This window comes from Piliocolobus tephrosceles, chromosome 15 (assembly GCF_002776525.5).
Source record: "Piliocolobus tephrosceles isolate RC106 chromosome 15, ASM277652v3, whole genome shotgun sequence".
Taxonomy (NCBI): Eukaryota; Metazoa; Chordata; class Mammalia; order Primates; family Cercopithecidae; genus Piliocolobus; species Piliocolobus tephrosceles.
In genome coordinates, this window is record NC_045448.1 from 81,403,636 (window position 1) to 81,421,027 (window position 17,392).

Consider the following 17,392-nt stretch of genomic DNA (forward strand, 5'->3'; position numbering starts at 1 on the left):
TTCTGTCTCAGTATTACTTTTGGGGTATTTAGGTTTTTGTTGTTGTTGTTTTTTTTTGTTTGTTTGTTTGTTTTTAAGAGACAGAGTCTCGCTCTCTTGCTCCTGCCTCAGCCTCCCAAGTAGCTGGGACTACAGGTGCCCACCACCACACCCAGTTAATTTTCTGTATTTTTAGTAGAGATGGGGTTTCATTGTGTTACCCAGGATGGTCTCGATCTCCTGACCTTGTGATTCACCTGCCTCGGCCTCCCAAAGTGCTGAGATTACAGGTGTGAGCCACTGCACCCGGTCTAGTTTTTTTTACACATTATCAAAGTATTAGAAGAATTAATAGTCAAACTAACATCTTAGGTTCTGTCAAGATGGGTCATTGTTCTATAAACTTTTGTTTTTATGTCTCATCATTCTTTCTTTTTTGACACGGAGTCTCACTCTGTCACCCAGGTTGGAGTACTGTGGTGCGATCTCGGTTCACTGCAACTTCTGCCTCCCAGGTTCAAGAGATTCTCATGCCTCAGCCTCTCGAATAGCTGGAATTACAGGTGCCCACCACCACGCCTGGTTAATTTTTGTATTTTTAGTAGAGGTGGGTTTTCACCATGATGCCCAGGTTATTCTTGAACGCCTGACCTCAGGTGATCCACCCACCTCGGCCTCCCAAAGTGCTGGGATTATAGATGTGAGCCACCGTGCCCAGCCTTATCACTCTTAAAGGCAGAATAGGATAAGACCAAATGAGCAAAGAGCAGCAATGTGGAGAGCAGGGATAATGGTGTTTAAAGAACAGTAGCAGTTGACTAATCCCTAGATAAATATTGAATGTGCTTAGGATTGGTCTCAGAGAAAGAGTTTCTTGAGGGTCAGACCCAGAAAAACACTGACTTATGGTAAGAAAAAAAATAGATGTCTTGTCAGTTACAGTAAATGTAATCAATTGAATGATTTCAAGTTTTATGTTTTACTGGCCAAGGAATATAATAAGATGGTTTAAATATTAAGGCTCAATTGCGTTCTGAGCCCCTATTTTTTTTTTTTTTTTTTTGAGACAGAGTCTCGCTGTGTCGCCCAGGCTGGAGTACAGTGGCCCGATCTCGGCTCACTGCAAGCTCCGCCTCCCAGGTTCATGCCATTCTCCTGCCTCAGCCTCCTGAGTAGCTGGGACTAAGGCACCTGCCACCACGCGCGACTAGTTTTTCTGTATTTTTTTTTTAGTAGAGACGGGGTTTCACCGTGTTGGCCAGGATGGTCTTGATCTCCTGACCTCGTGATCCTCCCATCTCGGCCTCCCAAAGTGCTAGGATTACAGGCTTGAGCCACTGTGCCCGGCGCCCCTATTTTAAAAATAAAGAACTTGCACTCTCTCACCTATCGTTTTTTTTTCCCCCCCTTGGAAGGTCGATGGTATTTCTGTTCCAATCTCTTCGTAAAAGTTCATTGTTTCTGCCTCTTCTGACAACCCCAGCTCAATAATACTGTTGTTTATACCAAACCCCTACCATCCAAACCTCACTAGAGAGATACTATATGCCATGGTGGTTCAAATAGAATCCTCTTCTCCAAACTTGGTGTCACAGCATTACTAGATGTATTCTGAGTTGCAGAGCATCCCCCATGAAAATCATCTATTTAGGTTTTAGCTTTCTTCTCTCTTCCTTGGGTGCAGCATCAGGCCAGGAGGTGGTTTTAGCAAGATGGCAAAAACTGCAATTATTTTTGCACCAACCTAATAGCATGTCACCTTCTACCTTGTCCTCCTCCCCATCTGTTCCTCAGGGTGACCTTGCACAAACAAAGCAACACTATAACCTTTCTCACCCCTTTATATTTGAGAAAGGTCTTCATGCAAATAAAGGTGTGTTCTTGGGGGTTGCGGTCTGAGTGGTGGGCATTTTCCCACTCAACTTCTTAGTTGGCAGTTACTAAGGCAGAATATTAAGTGTTTGATCAGTCACAATTTCTAAGGGACTTCCCCACTTAATGATATTGTTCAGATTGGTTTCTATCATGTTCTGGGCCATCTGATAGAACGTTATTTTTTCAGAGCCCAGTTTTATAAGAAGTACAACCTTGAGAATAATTTGATTTCTTTTTAAACATATGAATTATGAAAAGATTCAAAGATACAAAAAAGAACAGAGACTAATATAACACATGTCTCTCCTTCCATCTCAAAGGTAACTACTATATTTAAAGTGGTATACATCCTTTTAGAACATGTAAGAACATATACAAATGTATATGTTTAAATTATGCACAGTTTTCATTTGTGTATCTTAAAATTTTTCACAAATGATGTTTCTTTTCCTACTCAAAGGATATTGCTTTCCCACTCAAACTTTGACCTCAGGGCTTATTCACTTTAATATATTGACTATCCCCTGATTCACATCCCTAAGTCTGTTTTATCCCACCCAGATGTACTGTCTGTGGATCTGCAATGAGCATCTAGGTTTTTTTTTTTTTCTATTTTTTTCTTTTTCTTTTTTTTTTTTTTTTTGAGACTGAGTCTTGCTCTTTCATCCAGGCTTGAGTGCAGTGGGGCACTCTTGGTTCACTACAAGCTCCGCCTCCTGGATTCAGGCCATTCTCCTGCCTCAGCCTCCTGAGTAGCTGGGACTACAGGCGCCTGCCACCAGGCCAGGCTAATTTTTTTGTGTTTTTTTAGTAGACACGGGGTTTCACCGTGTTAGCCAGGATGGTCTTGATCTCCTGACCTCGTGATCCACCCACCTCGGCCTCCCAAAGTGCTGGGATTGCAGGCGTGAGCCACCGTACCCAGCGCAATGAGCATCTTAAAGTGGTTCCTGAGTTGGAGGATTCAGAATAGGGCTGGGGTAGAGCCTGTCGACAGAGCTCCCTTAAAGCAGTTATTTTCATTCTCAGGTTTTGTATAATTTTCTTCTTAACCCTTTGAATATATAACCTAGGAGGAAACAACTGTAACCATAGAGACACAAAAACATTTTTGTGTCTCCAATGTATAATTACTTACCCGTCCTAATCAGCATCTCTTTAGAAGTTAATATTTGGCCAAGCCCCTAGAGAATGCCCCAAATCACAGGGAGTGGATTTTACTACATTTTGTCAAAGCACTTGCTGAAACGATGTGTAACCATTGTGCTCCCATCTGTAGTAGAAAAGTACCATTTTGTCTGCATGCTCAATATAATTAATATTATTATGCTTTAATTTGTTTACCTATGCCGATAAGTACGAAATTACATCTCATTGTTTGCATTATAATTTCTCCGATTATGAGTGAAGTCTTACTGTGTATTTATCAGCAATATGGATTGCTTTTCTGTGAATTGAGTGTGCTAATTCTCTGTCAGTTTTTAATATTTTTCCTTATTGATTTGTGGAATAGTCTATTTATTTTATATACATGCAGGAGCACTAATTCTTTATCAGTTACACGCATAGGGATAAACAGTTTTATGCCCCTGAAAGCTACTTTGTGGTATTACATAGAACTATAACATCACTGATGGTCATACTTACGGCAGCGTAGACGTCATGGAGTGGCATTAATATAACTCAGTTTAGGAAAGAGGGAACTTGTAATTTAAGAAGATACTTATTCCCAAATTCTAATATATGCAAAAATAATTTCATGCTCACTATTCAGTCATTTAAAAAAGTTTATTCCCAACACAAATGAATAACTCCAATAGTCTGAGTTTAATGCAGTGGTTTTTAGAAATGTAGTTTTATTTGATTCATATTTGTGGCAGTACATCTTACTATTTCCCAAATTCTTTTATCTAAATATAGTTTAAAAGCCTAAATGAAAAATTCAAGTAATATAGAGAACCAATTATAGTAATTCATCCAGGGAAGGAGATTTCGCCATGCATGCTGTGGTTTCGATAATTTCTACTAAAGTGTGGGCACACAGTTTTCCTCTAACCCTGCCGTCTCCCCCTCCTTTTTTCAGTCTGATTTTCCTGGTAGAAATACATTTTTCCAGGAATGTTTTATCTTGAATACTCTGACCCTAGAGAGTAAAATAATTTAGCAGAATTTCTCACACAGGGATTAAAATGGATATTAAAGTATCCACAAAGGATGAAAGTGAGTATAAAGAGGAATCAGGCATGAAAGTTCAGAAAGGGAAATAGATGAATGATGTTTCTATTTTATCATCCTTGTAAATAAAACGAATATGCTTATGGCTTTCATTTACTATATGAATTGCTTGTTACAGGATAACAGCTGAGAAAATTGAATTATAATTTTTGAGAATCAGTGAATTAGCAGCATCTTTTAAGAAGTTAGTGGAGGTTTTCCAGACACTCCACTGAGTTTACTTTCCACGAATCTCTAGGGTGTGTGCAGGATCCCTGTGAAAAGAACGAAGTGTCAGCATTTTAGGAATTTATATACGTATCCTCTTTCACATCCAGGTGGTCCTGGTAAGATGGAACACTTTATCTTTGAGTCCATTGATCTTCTCCTTCCATAGGCCTTTCTGCTGAAATATCTCATGTTTCCCTCCTTTCTATTACACAGTCCTTCCTCAGCTTCCCTTGCCTCGCCCTCCCCTCCCCCGTATCTCAAGTCCTGTATTTCTGACAGAAGTGGGATGGGTTGTATCATTTCATCCACACTTGACTGTGAAGCCACGTGGGTTAAGGTCTGCTACTCACCAGCTATGACTCTAACATCCGATGATACTAAAATATTTATTGATACTTCCAAAGGGCCAGACTCCACCCAAAACTTTTTTGCATTATCCCACTGAATCATGAAGTAGGATTTTTTATATTTTATAGACAAAGAAACAGGTTCAAACTTGGCCAAGGATTTACAGTAACCAGTAACCAGCAGTAACCAGCAGAAATACAACTCAGTTTGGGGTTAGGGTAACATGAAAACTATATTCACACACTACTGTGGGCAGGTTTCAAAAACTTTCTCTTTTGCAAACGGTCACCATGCATAGAATAACAATTGGGAAAGTTTTCTTTCCCTGCTGCCGAGGTAACTGTCATAAAGACTACTAAATTGGGCTCACTTCAAACTGGACAGATGAGTGTCTTGCTCCACTTAACTGTTAGAATACCCGGGCACCTGCCACTTTGTCCAAAAGCTGGAATGAGAGGCAGTGAGAGAAAAGTTGCCTAATCCTCTGCTTTTTATTTTTAACCCAGTGATGCCACGCTTTGCTGAACAAGTAGAGGTTGCCATTGAAGCCCTGAGTGCCAACGTTCCTCAACCATTTGAGGAGAATGAGTTCATCGATGCCTCTCGCCTGGTGTATGACGGCGTTCGGGACATCAGAAAGGCTGTGCTGATGATCAGGGTATGTGAGGCCTCTGTAGCTCAGAGCTGGTCAGAACTCCTAGTAGGAAACTAAAGAGTTAACTCTCTTATTGATTATTTATTTTGTAATTACTGAGTTTAACTTGGTAAGCTGTTTGGCTCCTTATTTAGTCAGACAAGGTGAGCTTAATACTTATGAAGGGATAAGTAATATCAATGAGTTCAGGTGAGCACTGAATATTCTGAAGGGCAACTCCCTGCCTATTTCTTGCATGCATTATTTCCTCAGTTTCTTACAATCTTGATGGATACCCCTGCTATTTTCCATTTGTACCTCTTACTAACACTGTTCCCATCAGGATCCAAAGATCATGCGCTAGAAAGAAATGAAGATTACACAGCATAGTAGTGTTTATAATAATAACACATAATAATAATGGTTATTATCATTATGCAACTATGAAGTGATACATAATTACATTCTCTTTACATAAAAATAATTTACTATAAATAAGGCTGGATAGCCTAACATCAAACCTCTTATTTCCAACTCCACTATCTTCTCATCTTCAGACTTCTGTTGTCAGGTATGTGTGTCTTCCAAAATGTTGTCTAAACAATTCATATATATACATGGGCCTAGAAAATACATATTATAGTTGATTTAAAATCTCATATAGTTTCATTTGTAACTTTCTTTGTTCATGCACAAGGCAAATTCACATATGTCTGTTAAGACATCTAGCTAAACTCATTTTATTTAACTGCTTTATAATCCAATATAAGATGAAGTTTTTTCTCCTTATCTAACCAACAGTTTAGCTTAGTAATGTTCACACATATTTATTAGCCACATAATAATCTTTATTTCTTCACATATACTGCATATGCAAAAGCACATTTATGGCTATTACAATTGAAGCAGAGGTGGGGCTTCTGCAGTGCTAATCCCAAAAGCATGCTGTCCAGTAGAATGGTATCCACACTTGTGACTTAAAATATTCTAGTAAACACACTAAAAAGAAAAAGAAAAAGGTGAAATTAGTTATGATTTTAAAAATACATTTTATTTAACCAAATGTATCCAAAATATTATTTTATGGCACACTATGGTGTTTTGTTTGGCACAGAGCCTAAATCTCTCTCTCTTTCTGTGTGTGTGTGTGCACACGCGCGCATGTGTGTGCACTAGAGAGAAGGGAGAGAGAGATACCTAGAAAGATGGGAGGATGACAGAGAAAAGGGATAAAAGAATTGGAAGAGACGACAAGGGAAGGATAGTCAGCCTTTTAGGCCCATAACAAATTAGATCATTTTTTCCCATTATGTACTAACTTGTGAAATAAGGTAATAGGGCATGAGAGTTATATTTTCAAAGCATTTTTGGTACTAAATCCCACTGTAATCCTCAAGCTATATTCGCTCTTTTGCCATTTTTCTGCTTTGTTAGCCTTCATATGTTTGTGACAACCATTCATCTGGGAAGCTGAGGAAGTTTATAGCCCTCATTCACTTGCTCATTCATGAGCTGTAACACACACACATACACACACAATTTTAGATAAAATGTCATATCTTTGTCACGTGAAGTGTCATTTCTCCATCTCGATATTTTAAGTGATTTGATTAGATGGATTTCACACCACTTAAAATTTAGGAGAGAAGTGTACAGTATGTACAAATTGTTATTTTTAAAATCCTTCTCCATTCAGCACCTAAATGGCTTCATTTTGCACTTAAATAATTTCTTGGTTTTCTGTCTGAATGTAATGGTTGAGTCTACTTTAAAAAAATCCCTTGTACTAAGGAAGATAGACAATAAGACAGGTAGAACTGTTTCTTTCCCAGAAAATTTGACCATACCCCCTTCCCTCCCAAAGGCTGCAAAGAAAGATTTTTTTTCCCCCAAAACTAATACAGAAAGGACCCTGAAGGGTCAAGTTCTTTATCATTTTGTCTCTTGGCAGTCAATACATGTTTAATGGTGATGCTGGTATCCGAGTGCTTCAGGCCAGCTCCAGGCAACCCTCTGAAGTAGACAAAGCTTGTTCTTACTGTATTCCAGCCTCAGCTTTCAGAACCTCCCTTTTCTCTTGGAGCAATCTACTCTACCCCTCCTCCATAAAACTTTTTTTTTTCCCTTCTTCCTGAGGCTTATCCATTGGGATCTGTCAGGTACATAATAATTTTCTGATTATCCCCACAAAGTGGCTTACAAATATATATGCAAATCTGGCAGACCAACATATAGCCATTTCTCATTTCTTACAGTAGTGTTCTGCAAATTCACTGTGAACACCAAATTTGTGAATCTTGAATCACTGCTCCTAGGAGAATTGCAGGCTTAGGTGACTGTGAGCTTCTGGCCGCATTTTTATCAACTGATCAATACTTAACCTTGTTTTATGTGAGTTTGTGTTCAAAGACACCTTCTTTAATATGTATTGTTCTTTGGGAGACCAAGGTGGGCAGATCACCTGTGCCCGGCCAACATGGTGAAACCCTATCTCTACTAAAAAAAACAAAAACAAACAAACAAAAAAAAATACAAAAATCAGCTGGGCATGGTGGTGCACATCTGTAATCCTAGCTACTTGGGAGGCTGAGAGAAGAGAATTGCTTGAACGTGGGAGGCAGAGGTTATGGTGAGCTGGGATCACACCACTGCTCTCCAGTCTGGGTGACAGAGTGAGGCTCCGTCTCAAAAACAAAAAAAACCAAAACAATATACTGTTGATTCATTAACACAGAACTCATGGCCAACTGTGCTAACTGATGACTGAACGAAGCTTATCTAACACACATGTGTTTTATGTAGGGTACATCACACCTTCTTGCACTTGGGAACACTAGATGACACTTCAGCACTATACTTGGAGGCCATTTTAAATAGAGAAATCACCAACAAAAAGCACAAGACAAATGGCACTAAATAGACCAGAAAAAGAGCACTTGTTTCCAGTATGAGACCTTAAATGAAAAGGCAGAGCACTGTGGTGCTTGACCTTAGCTGGGAACATGCACATCCTCTGACTCAGATTTTTTACACTCTTGATGTCTGGGAATAACAATAAAGATAGTTATTGATTTGGGGGATTACAAATGAATTTTAAGGAGTAGACAAATAAGTAAGGAATCCATAAATAATGAGGACCAAGTATATATTCAAGACAAAAAGTTAAACTTTTAGCATTGTAAATTAAGATAAGTGGGTAGGGTAGAAGGTGGTAATATCTTGGTGTCAGGAGATTTGTATTCGATGAAACAGTAGTTGCTTCTTGTAAGAATGACTCTGAAAGATCTATGATGATATCTATAGATGAATCTTTTGCATTTGGAACTCATTAATTTGGTTGTGTATGATACTTTCAAAAGCAGGTAAAAGAAATAATAGGGCCTGGAACAGGGTTCAGATAAAGGTCTGTAGTTTAGCTTCACATCTCCTGAACTGTGTATCAAGGTGCCCTGGAGCATTGCCAGATATTTTAAAATTTCAAAGGTAGCACATAGACATCTCTTGAATTCTGTATGAAATATTAGTTACAAATCACAGTTTAAACATTACGTTGGTACATATCTTTGGATTCATATGTGCTGCTGGGTTTGTAGCAATCACTGGTAAAAAGGAATCTCTAAAATTGATGAGTGTCCATTTAGATTCCAACATTTGAGAAGAAGTACAGTATATAACAGGTACCAATAATAACTTGTTATTATAGGTTATAAAAATGGATTAGGTTGATTGGGCCAAACTCTGCATAATGGACATAATTGTTATAGTTATTTGTTTGTTCTTGTTTTATTAGCCTAAGGGCACCATGAAAAAAATTACGTGAGGGTGCTTTAAAGCAGTAAAGTTTGGAATTCAGCTCAACTATTCTGGGATCATCAGCATGCTAATTACCTGTCTGCACTTCATTTGTACACAAGTGGTGACAAATGTTACCGCAGTTATGAAGGAGTGGCATAGATCTAGCACTTAGCATACTCCCAGGAAATATTTTTTTTCTTCATTCTGTTAGGATGAAGTTTGTCTTTATATAGTCGATTAATAAACTAGAATTTGTTAAATAAGTCAACAGTATTATCGAAATTATAGGAGCTGGAGTCAATGTTTCTCACAGCTGAAAAAAAAAGAGTTGAAAAGACTTTATAAACTACTTATGCAACAAAATTTACTTATTATAGATTGTCACTATCCTGTTAATCAACATGGCCTCTTAAGGTGTCTAGTTTTATTAGTTAGAAATAGTTCAGTATTATTAAAAATTGGTAATTCTGTCTTGGTTATTCATTTATTTGCTGAAAGCTTATTAGATGTCCAAACTTTTGGAGTTGCTCTAAATACAGAGATGAACAAAGCAGACAAAAGTCTCTACCCTCGCAGGATTTCTATTCCTCTGGTAGGAGACAGAGAATAAACAAGGAAATATAATGTCAGACATAGGGCCACAGAGAAAACCAAAGTAGCCTAAAGGGATAGAGCTTCTGGTGGGCATGGATCTTATGAAAGGAAATACCTGGGTGGCATTTGAGAAGATACTGGGAGAAGGAAGAAGAAATAAGCCCTAACGGTATTTAGGCAGAGTATGTTTCAGGCAGAGGGAATGGCAAGTGCAAAGGTTGGAGCCAGGAACTTGGCCTAGAGACTTAAGGACCTTATTGAATGAGTTGCAAGCCATTGGAGGGTTCTGAGCAGGGGAATAGTGTGATCTGACTTAGACCTTAGAAGAACCACCATGGCTATGCTGGTGAGAACAGAATGTATGGGGCAAGAGCAGAAGCAAGATCAGGTAGGAACCTCCAGAGTAATCCAGGCAAGGCCAGAGTCACTGGTTCCCAATCACCCCTGATTAAAATTTATTTTATTTTATTTTGTTTTGTTTTGTTTTGTTTTGTTTTAGGCCTTTGGATCTGTCATTTGATTTTCTAGTCTGCAGCCCACTCCAGTGGTGTTGAGCTCTGTTGGGAAATCCTACCTCATGCATCTTTTAAACTCTCTTGCCAACCTATATTCTCAGCCTTCTTCCAGTGAAATTCTCATACACATTTGGGCCCTTTCTTTCAATGGTTCTTATTATATTTTATGAGACATGAGAAAATATTGAAGGATTCAGAGTCATTTCATCTGGGCTCACGTGTAAAATTTACTCAACAACTCACACGTCCAGGTGAAATGACTGAATCCTTCAACACTTTCTCACTGTGTTTCTCTATAGAGTCTGTTGCAGAGGAAATTGAGCACCAGCAGCAGATGAATGGGTCCTGTTTTGCAACTGACATGTGGTATGACCCTGGTCAAGCCACATGATCTCCCTTGGCCCCTGTAATGAGCACAAGTCGATCTCGTAGACTCTTCAGAGAGATTTTAGAGTCTGAATACTTTGTGCCATTTTACAGGTATGACCCATTTCGACAACAAAACAGAAAGTAATGGAAGCAGGAAACTAGGAGTAGACTTTAAGTGGTTTCTGTTTATTGAGAAAGGCCTTCCCAAAGAGCACATAGAACTTTCACCCTCAGTCTCTATCCTCCGGTACAGTGAACTATTTATTTTATTTATTCCTTTACCCTGTAACACTATCTAGTAATACAAGTGTAATCTTCCTGGGCCCATTTGCAGATCCTCTGTAATTTTCCATGTTTCATTTAATTCATGGAGGTCTTTGACCAACTAAAAAATAGCATTCATAGTTTTAAAAATGAGTAATTCAAAAATTAATGTCATGAGTAGGAGACATACTCACATGCAATTAGCAAACTGCACATGCACAGAACTATTTATATGGATGGGATGGATGGTTTTGTTTCATGTTTAAGGCACATGAAAATAGCTTAAGCTCATCTGTTTGGTGGTATTTGTGATGGTTAAAAGCATGAGCTCTGAAACCTTCAACTTGTCCACCTCTGCCACTTGCTAGGTGTGATGCTTTGGGAAATATACTCAACAATTCTGAGTCTGTTCACACACCTATAAAATGGCGATTACATTTATTTCATTAGGTTTTTGTAAGGATCAAATTCTTTAGCTGAATGCCTGTCCCATAGTGGGTGATAAACAATGATTGCCATTATTATTGCTGTTGTTGTTATTAGGTGTTATATTTTATTATTAAGCACAGTAATTACCACCATCATTTATGAATTTAGTTAATTTTTATGGTTCCTAAAGCATTTTCCTATACATCTGAGCTTAGGAGTCCTGTGGGGCAGAAAGTGCAAATAGCAATTATAATCTCCGTTTTGTGAGCAGGGAGACACAGAAGCAGTAAAACTAAGTGACTTGCCAAAGACATATAGCTTGTGAGTGGCAGAGTTAGGTCAAAACATGCAGGTCCCCTGAGTCCTCATCCAGGTTAATATCTCTTTTGATTTTAATGTTTTTTTCTTTATTTTGGTTCTTGGGCCATTGTCACTTGAATAAAAACTCATCATTATTAGCCTTATGCTGCCAGGTTGGGTTTGTCATTGACTCCTCTACTAAATGCACAGATCACTGAAATGTTTGGAGACAGTACTATAAGCACTGTCATATTCTGCTTATTTTTGTTAAATGAGATTTTCGATTTTACTTTTTCTCTTTCAAGAACTAATGACAAAAAGTGCTTGTAATCTTGTCATCTCATCTGTCAGCTGAATTTACCAACTTGCTATAACTGTCCCCCAGTACACTGCAAAAGAGGGAGGAATGATCAGAGAATATTGTCTCTGTCCACAATAAAAACACAACCAGTTATTTGAACTGGGCTCTGCCTACTGTACCCCTGCTTTAGTTAATAAAATATGGGAACAAAACCTCTTTCTTCTCTCCTTATTTTAATATTCCTATGAAAGTAAACATCTGTAGATGACTGAGTGAATGTTAATAAGGTTGATGGTGAGAGAGAAGGAAAAACAAGTGTGATATGCCAAAGCTTGGAAAATTACTAGGCATAACATGATATTGGCATGAAGGACCCCATTTTATGCCTGTCTGACCAATCTCAAGGCTTCATCAGTAACTGCACCTGATTAATTACACTGTGGTAACCAAAGAAACCAGCAGGAAAAAAATGTACCCTTTTGGATGGGGAATGGGCAACTGCATCATTGGTATTCTTGCGGTCTGCTCTTTTCTTTTGAAAGGCATTGCCCTGGAATGTGGTCCTACTATATGCGAAGAGGCAGTCTGTGGAAGACCATCTCCTGTCAGGCTAATCTCACACTGATTCACTCTCTTACTTTTGTCCACCATCCTTCCACCTTTCGAATTTAACCTCATAGAGTTAGCAAAGTCTTAGAGCAAGATAAAACCTCTCATGCCTCAGTTTTCTTACCTGGAAAATGGAGAAACTAGTGTCTACATCAAAGGAGTGTTAAGAAACCTGCATGAGTTAGTGCCTGTAAAGCACTTAGGAAAAACATTGACAGACACATGTTAAGCACTTAATGCATGGTTATCTATTATTATTACCATTGAAGATGGAAAGGGATTTTATTCCTGGGCTTATGGATTCTTTCTTATCTTTTCCTTATCACTGATGTTATAGATTGGAAAGGATCTTGATCTAACTCTACTCTTTTTAAGCCATTTTATAACTTCACGTCTTGCTCAATTTGTTATGTGAATAAACTACAACAGAAACTAATGAGAAGTATGTTTGGAGTCAGATACACTTGGGTGTTTAGATGTAACTTCTGGTTCTTTATTAACTAATTTAGGGACATGGGGCACATGTCTTAACTTATCTGCACCTTGTATTACCTCTAAATAGAGAATGATCCCTAATGTCACTGTGCTCATCTGAGCTAAATTGATAATATATATGTAAAAGTTATTAAATCCTTTATGGGTATGTGGTAATCAGTAGCTTCATTTCATAAACTTTGTTGAATGAATTGATTTAAGAATCCTAATAATGATGATGGGCCAGGCACAGTGACTCATGCTTGTAATCCTAGCACTTTGGGAGGCCAAGGCAGGCAGATCACTTGAGGCCAGGAGTTCAAGACCAGCCTGGCCAACACAGTGAAACCTTGTCTCTACTAAAAATACAAAAATTAGCCAAGCATGATTGTGTAAACCTGTAATCCGAGCTACTTGGGTGGCTGAGGCACAAGAATCACTTGAACCTGGGAGGTGGAAGTTATAGTGAGCCAAGATCACACTGCTGTACTCCAGCCTGGGCTACACAGTGAGACCCTGTCTCGAAACAAACAACAAACCCCAAGTAGTAATGATGGCAAACATTTAAAAAATACCTACTCTGTGTCTGATATTATACAGAGAACACATTGCCTAATCTTCACAGCAATCGTAGAGGTAGCTACTGTTATCAACCTCAATTTACAGAGGAAGAAGTCAAACTAAGAGAGGTAAGATAGTTTATTTATGAGCACACAGGGGCTCATATACAAGCAGTCTTGACTCTAGAGCCTGTGCTTATAACCTTTATACCTTATGGCTTTGTGGCCAGTTATTCCCTCAGGTCTAGCCTTTGGCCTGGAGATAATCAACTTTTTTTGTTTATAGAGCAAAAGTGGCATTATAGAAGTCTAGGTATAAATTTTGTTAAATTTTTTTTTTTTTTTTTTTTGAGACGAAGTCTCACTCTGTCACCTGGGCTGGAGTGCAGTGGCCGGATCCCAGCTCACTGCAAGCTCCGCCTCCCGGGTTTACGCCATTCTCCTGCCTCAGCCTCCCAAGTAGCTGGGACTACAGGCGCCCGCCACCTCACCCGGCTAGCTTTTTGTATTTTTTTTTTAGTAGAGACGGGGTTTCACCGTGTTAGCCAGGATGGTCTCGAACTCCTGACCTCGTGATCCGCCCGTCTCGGCCTCCCAAAGTGCTGGGATTACAGGCTTGAGCCACCGCGCCCGGCCAATTTTGTTGTTGATGGTTCTTTTCTTTCAATAGATTTAGATGGGTGGAAATAATACACAAATATATAATTTTTCTTACAATTAGCATATCACTTCAAGTTATACTTACTATACCTGTATGAGGAAATAATAAAATATATATTTTAAAGTAAATTAGGGCAGCTTGATTTTTCTGACTGCATTCCAGCTAATACCCACCCACATAGCTGTGTGGATGCTATGTAGGATGCTATGAGTTCTGCTTTCTGAGGGATATTTAGCCTTTGCAATGAAGTGTGTGGATGGGGGTGAAGGTTGTCAATTTAAATATGCTCATTTTTCTCTGTTTGTCTTTAGACCCCAGAAGAACTAGAGGATGATTCTGACTTTGAGCAGGAAGATTACGATGTGCGTAGTAGGACAAGTGTTCAGACTGAGGATGACCAGCTCATTGCAGGGCAGAGCGCACGGGTGAGTGGACTTGTAAGACTTTGGCTTGGCGCACACGGCCCATGTTTACTAAAATGGTTTGAGGGTATTTCTAAACTCCAGAGACGTGGTACCCCAGAGATTCATAGGTCAGAAATCTGTGCTGTCATCTGAGGTGGTTTATAGCAAATCACGTTTTACACAGTGAAAATCACCACCACTGCTCCTGATTCCTCTAACTGCCCTCTTTTGGTATCATTAGAAACATAGCAACCACATCACAGCAAGCTTTTATGTGTATAATTGATTTTGTTGGGGTTGGGTATTACAACTGGATGATAAACTAATAGGGGACACTGTAATACAGCAAATTTTGCACTGGCACAGTCACCATTGTTCTTTCTGAAGTCTCCGAGCTTGTCAACACAAGAGGCAATGACAAATGGGGAATCAGGGTACTACTTTGTTAATAGCTGGGCTGCTGCTCCATACAATGGCCTATGTTCTATGATATCTAAGATCATATCTTTTGAAATGGGTTCAAGGCCATTAGATAGAGAATGTTTTGTTTCCTCATGATGCCTGTCTACTTCCATGGTGGTATTCCTAGATCTGTCTACCATGTGATAGAAAAATAAATTAGAGACAAATTAGAAATATGCAAGTTTAAGGATCAGGAAGCAACAGAGAGAGTACCAGCTCTGCCTGACGTTTGAGTAATCCATGATACTGTTCACCAATGCATTTGGTCCAAAGAGCATCCTAAATTTGGATCAATCTGATTAGCTGTATCACCCAGAGGGTAGCTGTACGTAATCAAGCTGGTGGTGAGAGATGAAATCTTTAGAGATTGCATAGGAGGATGAAATTTTCCTCCCCTTAAAGGCTCAGTTTCCAAAGAGTAAAAACAATCCGATTATAGTATAATTGAGAATTAGATATTCTAATTTTCTGTGTTAAGTTTTATTTAAATAAAAGATAATGAATAGAAAGCAGAAGGTTGAGAAAGAGGTGGTAATTTAAAATAGAAATTGGGAAACCCCAGAAAGCCCACACTGCCTTAAGAATTATGAAAGAAAAATAATCAGAGGTTAAAATAAAGAGGACTTGAAGGAGATGTTTAGTCAAGAAAGACTTTGTGTCTAAAACCCAATTTCTCTTATATGCTTTATGCCCTGAAATTCTCACCTGACAATCAAGTGATCCAAAAGATATAAACAAACATTAATAGGATGTGAAGGTAAAAGAATATTAAAGACAAAGGCTTTGTTTTTAGACAGATTAGGTTTTGAATTATAAAGAGCAGCATTAGAACCATGCTCAAAGCTACATGTTGCTTAATTTTTCTGAGTTTCAGACCTATCATCCCTAAAATGTGAGTAACAGGGTTACCCGATAGGATTCTTATGAAGATTTAATTCCTTAATATTTGTAAAATAATGGGCACAATATTAGATGTACAGTAAATGCTCAACAAAGATGACTGTGATAATTATCCTTTCTAAGAGAAATCCTTTCTGATCACACGATGCTGGGACAGTAGAAAAGTAGGCATTCAGCCCCCTATTTCAAAATTTTCTTGCAGATTCTATTGAATCCCCCCTAAAATGTTGAAAATTGGAAAGGTCAGTAACTTGAAAATCTTTTGACTCTGTGTTGGCAAAACGTCAGACTAATTAAACAGTCAATTCATCTTCAGAATTAAGTAAAACCAGCATTTTTGTCACTGACAAAGGGCAATTTTGAATAATTCATCCAAACATGAAGCAATTCAGTCAATTTGACTGACTAACTGCAACTCAGTATACATGCAGCCTAGTATCCACTGACTAGTTTTCTTAAAGACAAAGACAGGTTGTACAACTCATCTTGCTTTATAATCACCATCTTGTCAAAATGTCATGACCAGTCCCACTTTTACAAGGAAGAATAGAGTCCCAATATACCTCTGTTTCACTGAGAACAGAATTCTAGCCTTATTTACATTAGACTTCAAGTCAATGATGATGGGCGGAAATACAATTCAGAGACTCCTGTCTTTATCATCTATTATTTCTTCACACTAGAGTCTTTTCTGAGAGTTTTTTTCAGCATGAATTAGAAACAGGGTCCCAGATAGTAAGAACAGAGCACTCCTATAAATTCAACACTTGCTCATTTGTCTTTGAGGTCCATCATGTGGTCTGTATGATTAACTTGCAGCAGACAGCATTACTTACTGAGTCAGCCTATTTTAGCCTGTAATTATATGATGACAAATCAGAGACATGGAATTATGGCTGTTAAGTTGGAAATAAGAGGGTGCATTGAATTGCTGAAATGATAGATGGTCAGACTTTTGACCAGCAAAGTGTGCTAAGTTGTTCCAAATTGTGAAGGAGGCGAACTTTGTCTTTGACAGAGGCATTTGCTCTTCCCTGCAGCAAGTCCTCCCATGTTAATGATATTACTTTGTGTTCACATTTAGAGAAGTTTCCCTTTCTGAAAATGATTAATTAATCTATAAGAAGGTTTAAGTGGGAGATAAGCTTTTAGTAACCCCATCCAACATTGCTCTCAAATTCTGGAATTAAAGTATTTACAAACTTTCCTTTATATGCCCATGTGAGCTGCTTGCCTACAACATTCTGAGGGAGAGGAGAGAGGGGGCGGGAGTGATGAGGGGAGATGAATGGGAATCAATATGGATGGTGGTGATCTGATAAAATATGGAGGTGATGTGGTACCCTTTCATCCTAGACATGACATAATAGAAACTGTTTCTCCACAGGTTGACATAGTTAAAATAGGTTAGTGACAATTGCTGGGCACTTAACCTTGGTGATACAATATATTATTTGGAGTCACACAGACCTGA

At 38.5% G+C, this 17,392-nt stretch overlaps 1 protein-coding gene across 7 annotated transcripts in view; it reads left to right on the top strand.

The window, feature by feature from the left end:
• CTNNA2 (catenin alpha 2) overlaps nucleotides 1–17,392 on the top strand; it is a 1,159,566-nt gene that overhangs the window by 1,077,490 nt on the left and 64,684 nt on the right. For all 7 annotated transcript variants that reach the window (XM_023224974.1, XM_023224976.1, XM_023224980.1 and 4 more), the window contains 2 exons: nucleotides 5,154–5,305; nucleotides 14,464–14,577. In XM_023224974.1, coding sequence (XP_023080742.1) covers nucleotides 5,154–5,305; nucleotides 14,464–14,577 — 266 coding nt within the window. The remainder of the gene's footprint in view (nucleotides 1–5,153; nucleotides 5,306–14,463; nucleotides 14,578–17,392) is intronic.